Source organism: Manihot esculenta, chromosome 3, assembly GCF_001659605.2.
Source record: "Manihot esculenta cultivar AM560-2 chromosome 3, M.esculenta_v8, whole genome shotgun sequence".
Classification (NCBI taxonomy): Eukaryota; Viridiplantae; Streptophyta; class Magnoliopsida; order Malpighiales; family Euphorbiaceae; genus Manihot; species Manihot esculenta.
Genome location: NC_035163.2, coordinates 13,012,966 through 13,035,133, shown reverse-complemented (window position 1 = coordinate 13,035,133; position 22,168 = coordinate 13,012,966). Strand labels below are relative to the sequence as shown.

At 36.5% G+C, this 22,168-nt stretch overlaps 1 protein-coding gene across 5 annotated transcripts; it reads right to left on the bottom strand.

The window, feature by feature from the left end:
• Positions 1–4,271: 4,271 nt before the first annotated feature.
• LOC110612149 (DNA polymerase eta) lies at positions 4,272–21,460 on the bottom strand. 5 transcript variants are annotated; one of them, XM_021752843.2, is made up of 16 exons: positions 21,228–21,460; positions 21,020–21,140; positions 20,830–20,941; positions 20,551–20,721; positions 19,921–20,085; positions 19,704–19,807; positions 19,415–19,534; positions 18,899–19,022; positions 17,343–17,456; positions 16,957–17,172; positions 15,769–15,877; positions 15,568–15,695; positions 13,807–13,873; positions 13,588–13,712; positions 4,826–4,907; positions 4,272–4,735 (listed from the first exon to the last, which is right to left on the bottom strand). In XM_021752843.2, the coding sequence occupies exons 1-16, from the start codon at positions 21,301–21,303 to the stop codon at positions 4,473–4,475; spliced, it is 2,097 nt and encodes a 698-aa protein (XP_021608535.1). In that variant the 5' UTR covers positions 21,304–21,460; the 3' UTR covers positions 4,272–4,472. The 5 variants fall into 5 exon arrangements, with proteins under 5 accessions (XP_021608535.1, XP_021608539.1, XP_021608536.1 ...); XM_021752847.2 differs by having other exon boundaries at positions 4,272–4,723; XM_021752844.2 differs by having other exon boundaries at positions 4,826–4,904.
• Between the last annotated feature and the right edge of the window lie 708 nt (positions 21,461–22,168).

The window sequence follows — 22,168 nt, the reverse complement described above, 5'->3', positions numbered from 1 at the left end:
ACTAGGTCAAGCAACAACTATTACATCTCTTTCATATTACATGTCCACTCTAAGTTATTACAGATCTCTTTACTTTTTCTGTACTCTGCTGGACTGTCCCTGTACACTGTACACTGAACTTGCAAAACTGGGGTTAAGGGAATGGGATGAGCTCTATAGCCCAGTGAGTAGAACAGTAAAACATCTCAATAAAATATGATCTCATGGAATGCACCATATCACAGACAAGCCACATCAAGAGTAAACCTGTCACCACATAGTCCCAGTAACTCTGTGCCAGGGCGTAGAATCGAGCACCTGGTCTTCCTGTCATATATGTATATGTGTATATAACACCACTGTACTTACCATTGCCAGGGCGTAGTCAAAGGCTCCTGGACTTTGCTATACCTGCCAGGGCGTAGTCAAAGGCTCCTGGACTTCACTATACCTGCCAGGGCGTAGTCAAAGGCTCCTGGACTTCCTGTCTGAGACTATTGGATCATTCAGCATTCACTCACATCACCAAATAACGATGCAATGCAACATATTCGTGAATACTAATGCAATCAACCTATGGCATAAACATGATGCATGAGATATGCTAAAAGCAGTTTGTGGTTCAATTAAAAGTCATAAGTTTAGTTCCACTCACCTCTGGCTATCTGAACTGACGGACTCTGCAGGCTCTGAACCTCTGGAGCAGTACTCACTGCTGCTCTCTCTGGTTCCTCTGGTCTGTACCTATACAGATGGACTCAAATGAGGGACCAAACAAGCTTCTGAATAACTCTCTTAAATTCCCCAAGAATCCCCTTAAACTCACTCAACTCTCCATGCAAAGCATGCAAAAGAAAGCTGGACAGGACACTTTCGGCGGCAGGTTCGGCGGCCGAATGTCCTCTCCAGAGACGAAACTCAAGCACCTTCGGCGGCACCTTCGGCGGCCGAATCCCCCAACAGAGCCGAACATGCAAAAATACTCGGGGGCAAGCTGTGGCAACCAAGTCACCATGCAGGAGGTTCGGCGGCCGAATGAACCTTCGGCTGCCGAACCTGAGTTCATCCAGAACTCAGCTTCAACGGCAAACCATCTCCTCCTTCCCTTCAATCTCTCCAAACATGCCTACCTCCTCTACTCAACTCACATATACTCAAGTATATGTTCACAGGGGTCCAAAACTATCTAATAACCCCAAACAACAAAACAAACATAACACATAATCATGTATACATGCATAAAGCATCATAACTCCCATTTAAAACCGAAACATGCATCTCTCTCTCCCCAACTCCCAAAAACAACCTTCAAAACACATAGAACCATGGTCAAGAGCATCACTTACCTCCTGAAGCAAGAAGCTAAACACTCTGAACAAGGGAAAACGGACCAACTCTTCTCAAACTCTCAAACTCTCTCAAACTCACTTTTTGCTTCAAAACCTTCAACACTTGGTAAACGAGCAAACTCCTGCATGAGCTGCTCAAACTTAGCAAATAAAGCATAGGAGACGTGGCCAAGCTTCTGGCAACAAGTTGGACATAACACCTGTCCACAATGCTGACTAAGGATTGCTCAAAAGCTGGCTGACCACCTCAGCTTCGGCTGCCGAATCGCATGCAAAATCATGCATCATTCGGGGGCCGAACCTGAATTTCGGAAGCCAAACATTGGGCACTTTCGGCGGCCGAACTTATCTTCGGCGGCCGAACTTGGCTCCTCTGCCTTAGTTGAAATGTTCATTTCAACTCAACACTATTGAACTGTAAAGCCATAAAACACATCATAACACTGAGAAAACATAACTCCTACCCTTATATAGAATCTCACCACCCCGGATTCCACCAGACAACAGAAATTCCGGTGCCGGATTCTAGCCGGGTATTACAGCATTGAGCTGGATTAAAGAGTGCGGATGGGATCGAGTTCTTTTCGAATCGGATGCTCAGGTTCTTATTGTGTCCATTAACAATGCTTCATTAGATGATTTATCACCTTTTGGTCTTTTGATTCAAGATTGTAAATTGCTTCTATCCAGTTATGAGGAAGCAAGATGTGCTTTTATTCACAGGTCTGCGAATGATGTCGCTCATGTTCTAGCAACATCGGCTCATTCTGAGTCAGGTCAAGGAGTTTGGGTTCATGTCCCTCCTCCTCATATAGTTTCCTTAATCGCTTTGAGTTAATAATATTTCTTTCATTTTCAAAAAAAAAAAAAATCAAAAGCTCTAATACTCTTTTCATTTATATTACTCTATTTCAGATTTGAAGTCCCTTGAACCTTTCAATGATTTTAAATTTGTATTTCATAAATATAAATACCTCAAAATAGTTAGGACTAGAAAGTCTCATATAATAGAACTTTGACAACTAAAATATTATTAATTTGATTGATTAAGGAAAGAATTTAATTAATTAATTTAGTTTGTAAATAAGTTTGCAAAAATCCCTAACATGCTAATCATATGCACGCAGCAGTAATATCAACAACCAATTCAAAAACCATATGTAAACTATTTTAATTTCGGATAAATTATATTTTAATTTTAGATAAATTATAATTTCATCCATATAATTTAATAAAACTTGCACAATAATCCTGTATTTTTATAAGCCAACTATTTAGTCTTATAATTTTAAGAAATCAATAAATTAATCTTTATCATTAAAAAGATAGTCAAATCACCAATGCTATATAGTTTAATAAAAAGTACTTATTAGTCCCCATTTTTTTATAAATCAATTATCTAGTCTTTATAATTCTAAGAAATCTTTAAATCAATCTCTATCATGAAAATATAGTTAAATTACTAGTGTTATTTTCAAGGACTAAATTGCTGAATAAATTTAAATTATAGGGTTAAATTGTTAAAATATTTCAAATTATAGGAATTAAATTGTGAATAAAATAAAGAAATGCTACTGTATAGGATTTGTTTGTTGTTTTTTTTTAAAAAAAGTTATAAGGACAAAAGACAACTAATTTTTAAAAATATAGAGACTAATGTGTAAATTTTACTAAATTAAAAAGGTGAATTATATCTCACCCTCTAACTTTTATAAGTTTGTTCTCTTACACATATAGTGATTATTAAATTGGATTGCAGAGATCCATTAATCATCACGGGCTTTGACCAAGAATTAAAAAAAAATCATCACGGGCTGATGTTGTTGATATCGGTGAATGTCTAGATGTGGACACTTGGGCTGCAACTCGTTTCGACGGGTTGACCACGGAACGAAGATCCATTATGTTAGGTCTCTCTATATTTGATTTTGAAATATTTAGATCCCTTCATATTTGATTTTGAAGAAGGGAGACCTATAAGATAAAAAAGAGATGGGTCCTCCGATACTCAAATCAAATCAAAAATTATGTGAAGTTCGTTAATATATATAAAAAAAAAAAAAAAATCATAAGTCATTCCCTTGCAACTTTCAAATGGCATAGCAATTTTAGGGTTCTTCAATTCTTCGGAGAAAGAGAAAGAGCCTGTTTGAGTTTGATCAAGGATTTATATACTGACTGGTCATTATGATGATCTCTAGCGTCAAGTCCCATCATATCTAACGTGAGCTTTTTTGTCTAACATGCCATACATTAATGGGAGACAGATTTAGCTCATATCTTATTTGCTATGTACGTCATATAAATTAGACTTTTGGCTTACTTAATGCGTCAGTAAAGACTAAAGTGGTCATCCATGATGTAGAAAGTCGATATCTCGCTCTGATTCTATTGGTTCATACTTAACTTGCCCAACATTTACAAAGGTCGATAATTCCCGCATTGAGTTTTTGTGTGTAGTACGGGTATGAAAATAATCAATCTGCTTATTGTAAGAGAAAGTCGAGGATGTTAAAGGCCTGACCTTCATACTCTATAAATCTGGCTTCATATAGTCCGATTGAATTAAATAGAGGGTTTCATACATTTCTTCCAAATACGTGTCACGTTTTATACATTATAACGAACAAAATTGATAACAAGTGATAACCTTGTACGACAAGACCACCATTTTATCCATTTGGTTATACATAAAAGCTACATGATACAATTTGAAGTTTTGACAAAATGTAATATAATTTTTATATATATGTTCTTTACATAAATATTATTATTTAACTCCTACATACGAATGCAAATTTAACTTGATTATGCTCTAAATTTTCAGAGTTAAATAGTTACACCATTTAAAATTTAAAATTTAATAATTACATTTTATAAAATTCAAGTTCTAAATAGTTATACTTTAATAAATGTCAAGGGTTAAAATTTAACGTCGTAAAGTTTAATACTTCAAAGAGCCAACTTGTTTTTTATGTATAAGTCGAGGTAAAATTACGTATATAGCATATATTAAATCACACAAGGTACACATAACACTTTTACCCATACACACTACTCCATGAAATCAAGTAGTAAAATCCTCATCAGCTAAGTTGGATGAAATTCCTAACAGGGTATCAAGGTTATTCTATCATTCATTGCTTATGGTGCTTTAGCTGGTGAGAAATAATGGGCTATGGTCGAACTTCGTTTAACTGTATTAGGCCGCTTGAGAGGCCGAAACCAAGACCGAACTTCAGCTTGGATTTCTTGTGGCAACTCATCAATCACTGATGGGTCAATCTCATCAATCTTGTAATCCCATGCTTCCCTCTGTACATTCTGACCTGAATTTGTCGTGCACTCTGCAGGAGGCCTCTCCTTTGGCAGCTCAACTTGGTTTGCTTCTAAATCTAAATTCAACTCTTGATAAGGAGAAGAACCAACATAAATGAAGAAACTAGAAAAGGGATTCTGAGATGCCCAGGCACGAAGAAGTCAAGAAGCTTTAGTACCTTGAATCATGCCGCCATTCTCCAGTTTTGGTTTAGAGCTAGAGCAATTACTGTTCTTGAAAAACTTGAAGATTGTCCCCTGCTGTAACATAATTATAAGAAGGCTAAGCAAATGAATATATATTTTTAAAAGTTCTTGTATATGCAAATGAAACACTAAACTAAAAAATAGCATACAGTACGACGAGCAGAAGTAACTACTTTAACATAAACATCACCATCTTCTTGCATAGGTATGCGAGAGTACATTGTCTTGTTGAATGATCAAAATTGCCACTAGCTGAAGCATCATAACCTCTCACCCAATTTTGAGTTGTTTTAATTGGCTAATTTCTATGATTTTACCTGACCAAAACAGGTTCTAATTCGTTTTTTGGTGATAAATCATCCAAAAAATAAAATAAAATAAACAAATAAACTGCAAAAAGGCAACCCTGACGGAATGCAACTAAAAATAAAGAATTAATGACCAAATACATAGATTAACTTCTGAACTATTTGGGAAAAGCCTGTTCCATTCTTGACCTTTATTTTGACCTACTGCACCCTTAAATTTTAATTTTGCAACCAATCAGCACAATTTGTTAAACTCAATAATAAAGAATTAAATTGAATCCTTTATAATGTGAGAAAAAGATAAATCAAGAGATATATTTAATGTTTTCTCATCAGTCATCAATGATTTTGAAAAATTATATGTATTGATCACATAAATAAAAATTGAAGGGTGGAAATGCATTCGGTCAAAAATAAAAGGTTAGGGCGTAATAGGTCAAAGGGTAAACTATACTTTTTAGCCAAACCTTTATGCTGATTTCAATTTTAGACAGTCCTTTTTTTTGGCCAAATTGAAAGGTTTTGTTACAAATTTAGCCAGAGAGTTGAGAATAAAAAATGCTGACATGGCCGCTCAATCAGCAAAGAAAATAGTTTTTTAATATGAGACCTACAATACCAAAAGGTAAGCTATATATTTTAGTCAATCCTTTATGTAATTTTATAATTTTAACCAATGATTTTTTTAAATTTTAACTAAAATTTTCAAACTCACCTGAATCAAATCATATTTTTGCAGTAATTTACTAAAAGAATTAGCTCAAGAAATTATTTTTGAGTGAAAATCTAATGTCAAAAATTAGCACAATCTTATGCTTAAATTCATGGCACTAGTTTACAAATTAAGAGTTGCATAATAAAAGGTAAAAATAGGATAAAAAAATTATTCTTTGGCTAAAATATTTTGTAACAAAAAATTTGTTTATAATATTTGTAAGTAGCCAATTTAAAATAGAAAGCTTAGTTATAAAAACAATTTGTAAGGTTGTATCAATTTTACTCTAGATGTTCAGGTAGCTTATTTTAGTATGGTAATAAAACATCATTTGTCCTATTTCTGGGTGTAAAATTTGTGAAATTATTAGATCTACTGCATCAAAATGATATTTAGGCGGGTACGACATTAAAGAATATAACTTTTACCTAACAAAACAACTGATTCAAGTGGGTCTCACATTAAAAATGGTATCCTTTCTACGCTAATCGAACAACCACATTACTTCTTGTTACACTAAGTTTTTACTCTTTGATTAAAATTGACAAAAAAAAAGCAAATGATTGGCTAAAATTGTAAAATTACGTAAAGAATTGGCTAAAATGCATAGTTTACCTTTTGAAAATGTGGGTCCCACATTAAAAAGTTATTTGCTTTGCTACTGAGCAGCCATTTCATTATTTTTTGTCAGCTAGAATTGTAATAAAACCTTTCAATTTGGCTAAAAAAAAAGGACGGGCTAAAATTGAAAATCCGAGTAAAGATTTGACGTAAAAGTTTGACAGTTTACCCTAGGTCAAAATATAAGGTCAGTTGTGCAAAAGACTTCTCTCAGTTGATTTAGTGGCTAATTTATGTATTAAGACCATAAATAATTAGCAAATGAATGGAAGGACTGAATTCTGCAATCTGCATATGATTTGGTAAACTTGACGAGGAAGAGTAGTTTAAGAAAGCTTTACAGTTATCCTCAATGATTTTGCCATCCAGTGAAAATGGCAAATAAATTAGCTGTCCAAATGCCCATGTAAGCTCTTCTCAAATTATCTAAGATTGCAAGTAAAAAAGACCAAAAGTTTCAACCAGCAGAAACCCTTGTGGTGGTGTTTTGAAGGTAGACGGGCTAAAATTGAAAATCCGCATAAAGGTTTGACGTAAAAGTTTGACAGTTTACCCTAGGTCAAAATATAAGGTCAGTTGTGCAAAAGACTTCTCTCAGTTGATTTAGTGGCTAATTTATGTATTAAGACCATAAATAATTAGCAAAAGAATGGAAGGACTGAATTCTGCAATCTGCATATGATTTGGTAAACTTGACTAGGAAGAGCAGTTTAAGAAAGCTTTACAGTTATCCTCAATGATTTTGCCATCCAGTGAAAATGGCAAATAAATTAGCTGTCCAAATGCCCATGTAAGCTCTTCTCAAATTATCCAAGATTACAAGTAAAAAAGACCAAAAGTTTCAACAGCAGAAACCCTTGTGGTGGTGTTTTGAAGGTAGACGGGCTAAAATTGAAAATCCGCGTAAAGGTTTGACGTAAAAGTTTGACAGTTTACCCTAGGTCAAAGTATAAGGTCAGTTGTGCAAAAGACTTCTCTCAGTTGATTTAGTGGCTAATTTATGTATTAAGACCATAAATAATTAGCAAAAGAATGGAAGGACTGAATTCTGCAATCTGCATATGATTTGGTAAACTTGAAACTTGACGAGGAAGAGCAGTTTAAGAAAGCTTTACAGTTATCCTCAATGATTTTGCCATCCAGTGAAAATGGCAAATAAATTAGCTGTCCAAATGCCCATGTAAGCTCTTCTCAAATTATCCAAGATTGCAAGTAAAAAAGACCAAAAGTTTCAACCAGCAGAAACCCTTGTGGTGGTGTTTTGAAGGTAGATGTTAGCACCACTACTAATAGGGTTTGTTGAATCCCACATCGATTGTGGAAAGGAAAGGGATAATGTGCCCCTTATATGGGCCATGGGCACTCCTCCCCCTTGATTTAGCTTTTGGGATGAGTTAGACCTTAACCAAATTTAATATGGTATCAGAGCCTCCCCATCCGATGTTGGGCCTTCCATAAATGTGTCACGCACCAGTAAAAATTCTGGCATGAGGGGGTGTGTTGAATCCCACATCGATTCTGGCATGTAAGCTCTTCTAAATTTCATGTTTGCAAGAGGTTCACTGATGGGAAGGTGAAAGAAAACAAAACCAAGTCAAGCCCATGACGCAAACAACAACCAGTAAAAGTAGGAGCACATCAACAGACGTGGCTCCATGTTCTAATTAGTTTTTATTTTCAGTTATTCAGTAGTTTTCATTCCTTAGTTGTAAGAGGTTGAGCCTCCACATTTTCATGTTTTCCTTGTTTATAGGAGGAAGTTATTCCTTCAACGGTTTATTTAAACAAGTTAATTAAATAAAAAAAAATATATAGAAAAATTTCTCAAGTTTTTGAGTACTCAACTCAAGAGATTTAGATTCTATCTAACGAATCTGAATATTATCTCCAACATAGGTCGTCAAAAGAAATACCCTCAAATCCTTCACAACCTTCACCCATCCAACCAAATATCCCAACATATAGACCCGTAACTAGATCCGTATTGAGAGACCGTAACCAATTGGTATCAGAGCCAATAATTATGGGAGATTCCATTCAACAACAGCTTGACCGTCTCTTTCTTTATTTGAAGATGACAGAAAGAAGACCTAATCCTAACTCGATGAATTGAGTTCAAAATTGGAACTTCTCACCCAAAGTGACAGCAGCAATAATAAGACATCTAAAGGAAAAACTTCAACGGGAACGTCAGGGACTCGAGATTCTGAATCTACTGAAAGAGGCACAATTGTCCCTAAATTTACAAAACTTGATTTTCCTCGCTTTAATGGCCAAGAAAATCCTTTGGGGTGGCTTAGCCACCGTGGGCTTTTTTTTTTCCATCAACGGATCTCAAAAGAGAAAAAAAGTTACCCTCGCTTTTCATATGGAAGGTACAACACAATTATGGTGCCTTCAAATGCTTCGAGACACACTTGATCCTTCTTGGGAGGACTTCAAACACCAGTGTCATTTGAGTTTTGGTCCACCCATTCGCAATAACAAATTTGGTGAGTTGGAAAAACTAAAACAAGTAGGGACAATAACTGAGTAGCAAGCCAAATTTCAGAGCCTTGTCTCTAGATCTGGCCCCCTCACTCAAAATCAAAAAATTCAGCTTTTTCTTAGTGGGTTACAAGAGCATATTTCCGTTGAAGTTCAGCTCCATCGCGCTCCAGATTTGGTGACTGCTATGAGTTATTCCAGATTGTATGAATGCAAAAGTATTTCTCATTCATCTGGATTCGCTAGCATTCAGAAGAATCAACTGCCACTCTAAACATCTACACAATCTTTACCAAATGGGATGGTGAAGCACTTGAATCGGGCTGAAATGGAGGATCGAAGGCAAAAGGGGCTTTTTTCAATTGTGATGACCCTTTTGTTTGCGGTCATCAGTGTAAGAAATTATTTTGGATCGATTCGATGGAAGAAGAAACTGAACTAGCCACAGAATTTGCAACACAAGATAAAGAATGAATACCTGAGATCTCATTAAATGCCATCACGGAAATTCAAACAAACCCAAACAATGTGTGTGCATGGGCAATAGAACGGAAAACAAGTTCTTATTTTAATTGACTATGGCAGCACTCATAGTTTTGTTGATTTCAAATTATTGATGCAATGCAATGTGAAAAATTGTCAAACGAAACAATCTGCGGGTAGTGGTCGCCAATGGAGAGACAATTAATAGTCCTTGAGTTTACAGTGATGTTCCTCTTTAGATGGGACAAAATAGTTTTATGCCTGAATTATTTGTTCTCACCTTGAGTGGCTTTGATTTTGTTTTGGAAGTAAATTGGCTTATATTACTGGGCCCAATTTTATGGAATTTTGATAATATGCTTATGAAGTTCACCTGGAAAGGAAGAGAAGTGGAGTTAAAAGGCCTATAAAAACACAATCTAAGCCCAAATCCGTATACTTGTACTTCCTTAGCCCTAATACCAAATGATATTCACATGCAACCTCTTGAAACGGAAAAACTCCCCTTGGAATATGTTGCCCTCTTTATCGAACCCACTCACCTACCACCACAGAGACATTGTGATCATCTTATTCCTTTGAAAAATGGTGTTGGACTTGTTGTAGTTCGCCCTTACCGTTTTCCCCATGGCCAAAAAGATGAAATTGAACAACAGTGTTCTACCATGCTGCATCAAGGTATAATAAGACCTAGCCAATCTTCTTTCTCATCTCCTGTACTTCTTGTGCCAAAAGCCGATGTTCTTGGAGACTCTGTGTTGATTACAAAGAACTCAATGTTAAGACCATCAAAAATAAATTCCCAATTCCAATTATTGATGAGTTATTGAATGAGTTGCATGGTGCTAAATACTTCACAAAACTGGATATGCGACCAGATACCATCAGATTCGGATGTATGAGCCAGATATTGAGAAGACGGCCTTTCGAACCCACCATGGTCATTTTGAATTTCTAGTGATGCCGTTTGGTCTCTCAAATGCCCCATTCACATTTCAGGCCTTGATGAATGAGGTATTTCAATTCTATTTGAGAAAATTTATTTTGGTATTTTTTGATGATATTTTGGTATACAATCTAATATGGGTGGAACACTTACAACAATTACGGAAGGTTTTTCATTTGTTGTTGCGTAACCAATTATTCTTTAAAAAATCCAAGTGCTCTTTTGCTCAATCTCAGATGAAGTATTTGGATCACAAATGAAGTACTTAGGTCACATCATCACTGTTGATGGAGTAGTTGTTCACTCTAATAAAATTTCGTCAATTCTGGACTGACCAAAACCCACCACCATCAAGGGTCTTCGAGCTTTTCTTGGGCTCGGTACTACCAAAAATTCATCCAGAATTATGGCATCATCGCCTCTCCTCTTATAGCAATGCTCCGAAAAAATGCATTTCAATGGACCGAGCAATCTTCATCTACTTTTGAACAATTAAAAGCAATTATGACAACAGCCCTGATCTTGGCTCTTTTCAATTTTTTTGAAGGCTTTATTATTGAATGTGATGCTTCCAATATAGGAGTTGGTGTTGTTTTATTACAAAATAACAAACCTACTGCTTATTTTAGTAGGTCATTAGCAATTCGACACAAATGTCTTCCCTGCTTATGAGAAAGAATTGATTGGATTGGTCAAGGCAATCAAGCGCTGGCAATCATATCTCTAGAATCAAAAGTTCATCAATCGTACAAATCATTACAGTTTAAAATTCTTATTGGAATAGAAATTGTTGACACCTCCTCAACAGAATTGGGTTGAAAAGATTCTAGATCATGACTTCTCTGTTGAATACAACGCTAGTCGCCACAATATTATTGCCGATGCTCTGTCTCGAAGACGTGTTGAGGACTCCATTTTAATAGCAATTTTCATGTCGCAACTCAGCTTATTCGATGAAATTAGAAAAGAGTAACAAAATTCAGCTGATGTTCAACAATTAATTGTTGTTGTTCAGTCAGGCAATGCTGCCGACAATTGGAGTTTCAAACAAGGGCTGTTATTGTTCAAAAATAGGGTCTATTTAGCCCTAGCTTCCCCATCTATTCAGACTGTGTTAATTGCACTCCATTGTCAAGGGCACGAAGGGTATCAAAAAACACTCCACCGGATTACGAAGGACTTCTATTGGCTAGAAAAGAAAAACTCAATGTTTGTGACTTTGTGCGTTGCTGTGGGGTTTGCCAACGCCACAAGACTGCAACACTTCAACCCGCAGGCTGCAGGTTTGCTCCAACCATTACCTGTTCCTATTCATGTTTGGTCTGATATTACTATTGATTGTGTGGAAGGATTGCTAACGTCTCACAGAAAAAATGTGATACTGGTTGTGGTCGATAGATTCTCTAAGTATTGCCACTTAATTGCTCTGGCACATCCCTACATGGCTGTTAGTATTGCACGCCTATTTTTTAATAATGGCGTCTGACCGAGACATCACATTCACAAGTGCTTTCTAAATTGAACTTTTTTCGCCTTTGTGGCACAAAGCTATGTTTCAATTTTGCATACCATCCACAGTCCAATGGTCAGACAGAGATCGCCAATCCCACCATTGAGATGTACTTAAGATGCTTTACTAGTCAAAAGCCAACTAAATAGATAGAGTGGTTGTGTTGGGCGGAGTATTGCTACAACACAAACTATCATTCATCTTTGAAAGCCACACCTTTTGAAGTGGTCTACGGACACTCACCCCCTCGATTTCTTTCTTATTATCCAGGACTGTCAAAACTAGATGCAGTTGATCAAGCCTTACAAAATAGAGACGTTTGATAAAGGCTCAGCAAAAGATGACGTCCACCTATGACACTTGTTAAATTTGGGCCAGGCCCAACACACCCCAAAAGCTAGCTCAAAAAGGAGTGCCTATGACCCATATAAGAGGTACATTACCCCTTTCAACAACCGATGTGGGATTCAATACACCCCCCTCATGCCCAGAATTTTACCGGTACGTGACATATTTATAAGAGGCCCAATATCGGATGGGGAGGCTTTGGTACCATATTTATAGGAGGCCCAACACATGTGTTGAATCCCACATCAGTTGTGGAAAGAGGTAATGTATCCCTTATATAGGCCATAGGCACTCCTCCCTCTTGAACTAGCTTTTGGGGTGCGTTAGACCTGATCCAAATTTAACAACACTCATCACAGAAAGCTGGAATTTCAAGTTGGGGATCGCGTTTTGCTCCGTTTACAACCTTACCGTCAATTGTCCATGGCAAATCATAAGAACCAAAAGCTGCTGACTAAGTTCTATAGGCCTTTTCCTATCTTGCAGCGCATTGGTACTATAGCTTACAAATTGGATTTGCCGTCGAAATCTAAAATCTATCCAGTTTTTCATGTTTCCAATCTTAAACCTTTCTATGAAGGACAAAACTTTCTAGCCACATGTTTACCTGACTTTCCTCCACAAATTCCTCTAGCAATTCTTGACTGTCGCATTGCTGGAGGGAAGGCACAGGTCCTCATTCACTGGCATAATGCTTCTTCAGCTAATGCTTCTTGGGAAAACGTTGAATCCTTGCAATAACAATTTACGAATTTTTCGCTTGAGGACAAGCGACTTTTGGAGGAGGGGAGTAATGTTAGCACCACTGCTATAAGGTTGATGCAGATTCCAAGTTTCATGTTTACAAGAGGTTCACTCGTGGGAAGGTAAAAGAAAAGAAAGAAGTCAAGCCCATGGCGCAAACAACAACCAGTAAAAGTAGGAGCACATCAGCAGACACGGCTTCATGTTCTAATCAGTTTTTATTTTCAGTTATTCAGTAGTTTCCATTCCTGTAGGAGGTTGAACCTCCACACTCTTATGTTTTTCTTGTTTATAGGTAGAAGTTATTCTTTCAGCAGTGTATTTAAACAAGTTAATTGAATAAAGAGAGTATAGAAAAATTTCCTTTTAAGTTGAGTACTCAACTCAAGAGGTCTAGGTTCTCTCTAACGAATCTGAATATTATCTCCAACATAGGTCGCCGAAAGAAAATACCCTTAAATCTTTCATAACCTTCACCTATCCAACCAAATACCCCAACACATAACTAGATCCATATCGAGGGACCGTAACAGTAGAATAAAAAGCAATAATCAGCAAGTGCGAATTCTTACCTTGTCTTTCAAAGCATTTCTTTTATGTTCCTGTTCTTCTAGTTTAGGCAAAGTAATCCTAGCATCATCCCTAAAGAAACATAATTGTGAGTTGCTTTGCTTTACTGCTGAACCACTTTCACCACCTGAACGAACAATTAATCTTGATTACCATGTGAACATTAATTCAAAATATCACTGAAGGAATCAAAAGCAGTTTCCAATATTAAAAGATAACACCTGAGGGATGTGAAGTTTCTAGGGCAAAGCCATCTTTTGCTTGCTTAGGCAAAGAGCAAAATGAATCCTGAAAACAGTAGAACTCCTGCATTAGCCTTCACAATTAGGCAATACCTTAAAGCCAATAACTCAAAGCTTATAATGATAGAGAAGAATGCACTTTGTTTATCAGAGCATAAAAGACAAACAATATTACAAAAATGAAATTGCAGAAGTATAATTTAATTTTTTACAAATAACATGAACTCTTTAATCTAGTGGCTTGGATCAATGTTTGTAGGCATTGATGTTGGCTTGGAGCTTATGGAATAACAGGAACCTCTTTAATCTAGGAGAACTCACAGCAGCAGGAGATTCAAGTGTTACGGAAGGCTCAGGTCTCTCTAGGAAGTTGGAGAAAAGCACGAGAGGGTCCAGCAGGCTTTTCTACAATATTCACACCAAATGGCATTCCAGTTGGTCTTCTACAGTTTAATTTCGATCTGCACTGAATCTCCTGGATGCTGCTGTCAGTTGTGGCTGCCCAATACATGATTCTAGAGGATTCAGTGTTATGGGGTGAGCCAAGCAACATGGTGATGAAGTTGATGCTCAGTTGGCAGAAGCCGCAGAAGCGCAGAAGCTCTCAGTTTGAGGGAGGTTCCTAGTTTAGTTGGACTCAAGGTTGTCGTCTATCTCATCATGTGAAGATGGAGATGAATTCCTTGCAATTAGCCCAAGCTATTCAAGGTCACTCACAGGATTTTTCTTACTTTGTTTCTGTTGCACGTGATTGTAAAGCTCTTATAAGAGAGGTAGTTTCAATTAGCCTTTGTTTTCTTAAAAGTTTGGGTAAATCCTCAGCTCATTCTGTTGCTAGAGCTTCTCCTTCTACCTCTAATGAGGTGTGAAGGGGCTCCTGTTCTCCTTGATTCCTAAATATTTCAATATTGGCAACAGATGAAGTTCTTTGCAGTTTCATTAAAAATAAAAAAAAATAAAATAACAATGAAAAGAGAAAGAAAGAAAGAAAAAAACCAAACTCACACACACACTTTGGTATCACAAGTCACAACTCAGCAGCTAATTTTAAGTTTATAAACAAAAAGTGTACTGTAGGTGGAGTGATTCCATAACACCAAAGCATAAACCCAAAAATGTGGAGAAGAACACAAATTTTGTCCGTTCTTTTGTTTCTCATGGCCTCCAGTTCCAATTTTCAATTTTCCACAACACCAAAGCATAAACCCAAAAATGGGGAGAAGAGCACATAAACTTTGGTCGTTCATTTTAAGAACACATAAATATGGAGGACTCCTTGCGCCTTCTGCATACTTTGTTGCTCCAATTTTCGATATGCATGAGATTCTACACACAGACCAGCCACCATTTTAATATGTGACTAACCTCTGCTCTTTCCGAGTAGCCTTTTTAATGGGTGATGTAAAACAGGACTCCAAAATCTCTATTTTTGATCCACGACTTGGATCATAATTTTTCCCTCCTGGAAAAATTCACTTCCAATTGGGAAATTTAAATTCATCCACCCCTTCAATGTAATTTTTTTTTCCAGTAACACTTTTTAAGAAAAAAGCCCAAGATGTCCAAAAATCATACAACATTACTTCTTATTATTCTTTACCCAACACATTAAGATTCAACTAGTATTTACAACAAAACTAGTATCTACACAAAAAATTCACTATATAATATCTACCAATAATCATGGAAGCTATCATTTAGTTCTGATTAAAAAAATAATAAAGTTGCTTTTGCTGAAACCTGATCTCTCCATTCACAGCTTTTCTGTCCTTGTTGATCCAAACAAGGGAAACTTCGCTCAATTTGTGGCTCAGCTGATTTCAATTCTGAATAGCCTTCAGTGTCTAGCATGAAGCCTTCTCTATTTTCTGACAGGAATTAGCTGGAAATCAATAATTAAAAATAAAATAAACAAATCGCAATCAATAAAGCCAAAATGACCTGATGATGACAGTGGTACAGATTCTTGGGTGAAGTTATCTGGAGTTTGCTTTGGAGATGAGTGGGATGGATAGTAGCCTTGAAAATATTTCATGATTGAACATGTTCCCTACAAACAAGACGCAAATAAATTAATCGGCGCATGGTTTCCAGGTTGTTACCTCTTTCCCTTCTCATTAAATATTCATCTCCTGAAATTTCAAGTTATATCAAGTCAATCATTTCACTCAAGGAAGAATTCTGGTTCCACTTGAATGAAGTAACTGGAGTATAGATGAAGGAATCTTGGAATTCCCAACTAAAACTCCTTAGTTAAATTAACAAAGCAATTATTAATTTTCTGGACAGTTAAAAGGAGGATTACTTAATTTCTCTGTTTAAAATTCCACCCAAAGGATGTACCCTAAAAAGGTTTCTTCTGTCTGAACTTAAGGCATCCAAGCACTCACTTGTAAGCATTTCTACTTGATCTATCAATGTTTAATCCACTGAGTTGCAACACAGCCAACAACTGTTGCAACATGACACCAATACTAGCCTCATCATCAACATCGCATTGGAATTACCAGTACAGAACTAACAGCTCTGTCGCTAATACAACTATCATAACCAATGTTAATCACCATTACTATCACCATAACACCAATAAATACCACCATCCTGCTATATCGTGCCTTGGCTCAATTATCGCTGCCACCACTACTATCTAACTGCCCCACAGGCCACAACTGCAGGTTCCTCTGTATCCATGTGTTTGCCACCATAGTAGTTCTAGTCATCTCCAGTTGTCCACCCCAACATTGCTCTATCAAATTAAATTTCAAATAAAATCATACAAGTCGAAAAAAATTGATGGAATCTTCATTCATGACATTTTGAAATTACAAAATACTCAAATTCCTCATCCAATGGAGCTTTGGACCTAGCAACAGAAGATAATTGATTCTTTAGAAAAATATTTAGCTTGGGCACAAGAATAGATGGCATAGAAACAACATATGATCGATATCATACATCAAGCAAAAACATTTTTTCCCCATGGCATAGGAAGGCTATTTGTAGTATTCAGTTCGTTGACAATCTAGGCAAATAATAATGAACTGGACTTAACAGGGAAGACCCAAAAAAAAATTTCTAGAAAATAAATCAGGTCCAGATATATGATAAACCAAGTATTATTGCACTTACAGAAGGTACAGCAACAATTTTACTTGCTGAAATAGAAAGAGCTGTTATTCCCCATCCTTTGTGATTAGTTCCCTGAATTTTTACCCCACATGAGCCCAAATACTCGCGTAATCCAGCTTGAAACAGGTTGAATGCATCTTCTTGAATCTTGGCAGTCCCGTACCTCAAAGGGCAAGACTTGGAAGGGAACTTTTTATGTGAATCTGAGTCACTTGACTGCAGAACAATGTTAATCAAGAAAGAAATATATTAGAGGTTTGCACGTAACAATTGATAAATATCCAGCATCCAGGAATTAGAAGGAAAAAAGGAAAGCCAAAAGAAAGCTGCAATATGCAAATGATAATAAAAAAGGTTAGTAAGCACATCAGGTTGAAAGAAACTACCTTGTATGCACTTGCATGCAAGGTAAGGGTGTGGGCCATCCGCCTGTTTTGCTCCAAGTCAGAGCATAGACGTTCACTGAGCTCCTCACCAAGTTGATTGAGCCAGTGTTGGACCTGGGAAAAGCCATATATTTAAATGTTTTACTTAGCAAAACAACTGCTTAGATTGAAATAAGTACACACCAGAACCAACATTCACAAATAAGCTTGCCTATCAAAGCTATTTGAAATTTAAAATTTAGAAAATAACGGATTCAAATTATATAGAAATAAAAAACTAATAGTGAATAATGATTACACCATATTAATTCTATATCAATGTTTATTATTTATCATGTTATAATTATAATTTCAAGTAAATTTAGAAAATAAAACAAAGCATAAAAAGAAGGTTCTTCCTGAAACAAATTTAACTACGGAAGACAGTAAATCGACTTTCAGAGAAATTCCTCAATTAATAAATATAAACCCTATAATTGGTCCAACTTCTCTCATTTTCTTGCTTATCTTCATTGATGAGAGGAAAGCCTCTTTTAACCACTTCCAACACTTTATTTGTGACTTTACTTGAAAGAATTCGTAGTAGTACATGCATCCCATGCAAGATTTATTGGAATTTACTAGTCTTTTACCTAAATATTACAGAACTTTATATGAAACAGTAGAAAGGCCCTGTTGCCATACACATTTTTATGATATGTAGGAGTTGGACATGACCTAGGCATTCAAGAGAAAGAGATTGAAATTTTACATTTTCAATTATAGATTCAATGCTGTTACATCAATATTCTAATACACCAAATAGTTCCAAAGTCGAAGTTTTTTTTTTTTTCATTTTACGTATTTGTAGCACATGTTGAGACTTATCCAACACATAAGGTATATGGAAGCATATTTAAGAATCATATCCAAATGGATAGATGAAATGGCAGCATCCATGCCACAAATCCTGCAAGCAATAATTATCTGCAATAGTGCACTGCATAGAATATAATGGATCTAGAAGTGCCACTACTTCAAGGGAAGGAGCAATTAACCTGAATAGTGCAAAACAGAATTTATAATGTAATACATTGGAAAAGTGTGTGTTGAATCCCACATTGGTTGTGGAAAGGGGTAATGTGCCCCTTATATGGGCCATAGGCACTCCTCCCCCTTCAGCTAGCTTTTGGGGTGAGTTAAGGCCTGGCCCAAATTTAACATGGTATCAGAGCCTCCCCATCCGATATTGGGCGCCCCATAAATGTGCCACGCACCAGTAAAAATTATGGGCGTGAGGGGGTGTGTTGAATCCCACATCGGCTGTGGAAAGGGGTAATGTGCCCCTTATATGGGGCATAGGCACTCCTCCCCCTTAAGCTAGCTTTTGGGGTGAGTTAAGGCCTGGCCCAAATTTAACAGTGTGAAATTGCATTACGTTAGTTAGATGTCATTATTTCTTTTGCTTAAAACCAAATACTAAACCAATAAACTTTTCAATTGATGAGCACATGAAGAGACTAAAATATAAAGCATTGTACAAAAAATAATTTATTTGATTAAGATAGAATTCTCACTGAAACAATTGTCTTTAAAGCCCGAGGGCCTGGGAATGACTTGCCAGAACCATGACTCTTTGGAAGAAGGCGTCCCTGAACTTCTTCCCCATTGATCCCTCTAGCAATGTTCCACAACCAGGTACTGGAGTTTATGTCAAAAATGGGAGTTAGGAATAGTAATTTGGTGGTTAATTGATGACTGTGGCATGTGCATGAATGCCAACTACTACTGAGCATACTCAAGGGTCATTCCATTCAGCATTTAGAATTACATTAAGAGAGAGAGAGAGAGAGAGAGAGTGAAAAAAGAAATAAAAAAGATTGAGAAGAAATGAAGAATAGAACAACATAATTGGCTCATAGATCTTCTACAACTAGATAAAATTGAGTAGGAATAAAGCATCATGCTTGAATCTTTTAGAAATATACAAAACAACTTCTGAATTTTTTCATCTTACCAAGGCATTAAACACATTTAACAGAAAAGTTCTCTGATCTGAGAAATTCAAGCACTCATACTATCATTTTTTTTACCCTGTATTTATGCCATAACTATCTTGTAGCTTCTCCTCTGAAAACTGCAGCAGGTCTCCAACAGTGTTTACACCCAGGTCATTTTGTAAGGAAGTCCCCAGTTTCCCTCCAAGCTGTTTCCTTCAGTCAAATAAAATATTAAATTTGCAGAAAGTTAAACCTCTAATAGAAAAAGTATATAAGAAGAAAAACCTCCAATAATCAATTATGTCTCAAGGCTGTAGTACTGTATGGAATCTAAACTAAACTTTTTCTGTCAACACCATGTCTATTTTCTAAAGAAACTTACATTTTCTTGATTGGCAATGAATCAAGCAATTCTTTCACAGATGAGAAGGGCACAACAGTTTGTTGTGCAGGTTTGTTCATACCACTTGTAAGTTTGGCCAACATCTACTAAGAATTGAATAACAGTAATTGCATCAGATTTAAGTTAACAAGGAACTTAACTAATACAAGATCATACAAATAAGAAAAGAAACCAAAAATCAAGGACACTTTTGTACCTTATTATGAGCAATGCCAGCAGAACATGTAAATTCAGTCTCCTTCAATACTTGCATTCTAAGTTCTGCAACTATGAGGGCTCCACAAGCTAATAACTTATCACGGTGATCAGTATCACTCCTACATAGCCACTCCCTCACATTTTCTTTCACATTATTCCCATTCTGAAGTCAACACAAAGTCCAGAATAACCAAAAGAAAACAATTGTTTTTCCACATAAAGAATCTTTTTTGCTGTAAATTAATGAATTATAACTTCAAACATGGATTTATGTCAAGGGGGAGAGAGGAAAATGTTATTTTCTCTTCCTTCCTGCTGTTTGGTTTATAGACAAACAAAGAAAACATAAAAACAAGTCTTTGAGGTTTCCAATCATTCAACTAATACAAGGTGAGGTGGCAGCAATAATAGGGGGAAAAGGCCAATTAAAGTGAAGTGTGAGAGTGTAATGTTTTATGTCTTTTAACAGCAGTAAAGAAGCAGGGTTTTAAATTGTGCTAAGATGATCAATCTAAAGAAAGAACCTAGCAGGCCATCCCACTATCAAATTTTTTAAAAAAATGTTCCCTTTTAATCTAGACAATAAGAATTAGCATATACCAATTGACTGAAAAGCATAATTAGATACCTCATTCTTAAGCCCCAAAACATGTGATTTGAGAGCTTCCTCATCTATTGCTTCCAAGCTATGCGGTGGACTTTCTTTCAGCATAGCTTCTGCAGACTCAGTCAGATCAAGATAAACTTCATCAATGGAAGCTCTCTCACATCGACCCTTCCTCGCAAGAATGGAAACCACCTGTAAATTTGATTGAGAAAAACCAAAAAATAAAATAAATGATTATATTTTCAAAGTGAATCATTAATAATAATCTTCAAACAATCAAGAAATTCAAATCCCACATACCTCAGAACCAGCATTGCGGTAAGCATTCAAGTCAGCTTTACCACGTGCTACAGGGACTTGGACCAGCTGAATTTGAGGGCATACTTGCTTTGCTTCATCTCCTCGCATGGAACTAAAATCATAAACTCCATTTTGTTGCCTTAAAGGCCATGGTTATCAATTTAAAAAAATAAAAGAACATTCCACTTACCGCTTCACTCCAAAATTTCGAGCTTCATAGCTAACAGCAATTAAGGCTCCACCTTTCCACTCATTGTACTGCACAACAGCAGTAGGCAAACCCCTTAAATGTGGCTGCTTCCGCTGTTCCACTGTAATGAAAATTACAGGCCAATTAGCCCATAACGAGAAATAATAATGCTACACTTACAAGCAACGACATGGAGGGAGCAGAAAACCTTGAACGTAGAAGCAATCCATGTCAATATGAGCGATGATTCTGGAATCCGATGATTCGGGTCTTGCCACCGGCATGTTTCCTTCTCCTTTCTCCTTTCTTTTCCCTCCACTGGGGAATAATTGGCTCGCCAAACATTAATTGTAAGCCAAACGGCCGCGTCTAGGAATTTCACTCATTTATGGGTTGTATTGCTCCTGTTCAACGACATCGTTTTGATAAGATATTGGATATAGCGAAACTGCCCTGCCCGGCCATGCCTTGTTCCCGCCGTACTGCTTTCATTTTCTCTCGATTTCTTTCACTTTCTTAGCGCCCAAACACGATTAACTCAATTGCAACTCATCAAAATTTTGATATTGTAAATAAAATTATTATTGAAATCTCTCGAGAAGACTAATGTCATGGGCAAGTATCTAGAGCTAGAAGAATTCCTCCCCTCAAATTCATACTCCAAAATCGTTCTTTTCAATCCAGGTAAAGTACTTCATGGCCGAGTTCCATCAGACATCGCACTCCCTCTATTTCGATTTAAGCGTGAAACTTTTTCTTTCTTTAATAGATAGGGTATGATTTCACCAGAGTGAACAATTACAGGCACACCACATCGCAAGTCATTGGCCTAGTTTCGGGGGTCATAATCGGATTTCTGTACCAAATGTTAGCACACCAACCTTCGCCTCATTGGCTCAATAGCTGTTGGGCATTACACTACATATCAGGGTAAATTTCTTTCTTAAGCCCTGAACTTAGAGTTTTTTTGTAATTTTTCCTCTTTATAAATAAATGTGGGGAGAAAGTTTTGTTGTCAAGAAGCTTTAAGAATTGAGGTATGGAGAAGTTAAAACAAATGAAATTAATATATGATAATCAAGTTGTTCTTTATGTCAGCCCATTTTTTTATGAAAGAAGGAAATATAGCGATTTTTTTTTTCAAAAATA

Coding starts and splice junctions, on each gene's coding strand:
- LOC110612149 (XM_021752843.2), bottom strand. CDS start 21,303: ATGCCGGTGGCAAGACCCGAATCATCGGATTCCAGAATCATCGCTCAT. Junction 19,023..19,414: donor AGTTATGGCATAAATACAGG/GTAAAAAAAATG, acceptor CATAAACTCCAG/TACCTGGTTGTGGAACATTG. Junction 15,878..16,956: donor AAATTGTTGCTGTACCTTCT/GTAAGTGCAATA, acceptor TCTTGTTTGTAG/GGAACATGTTCAATCATGAA.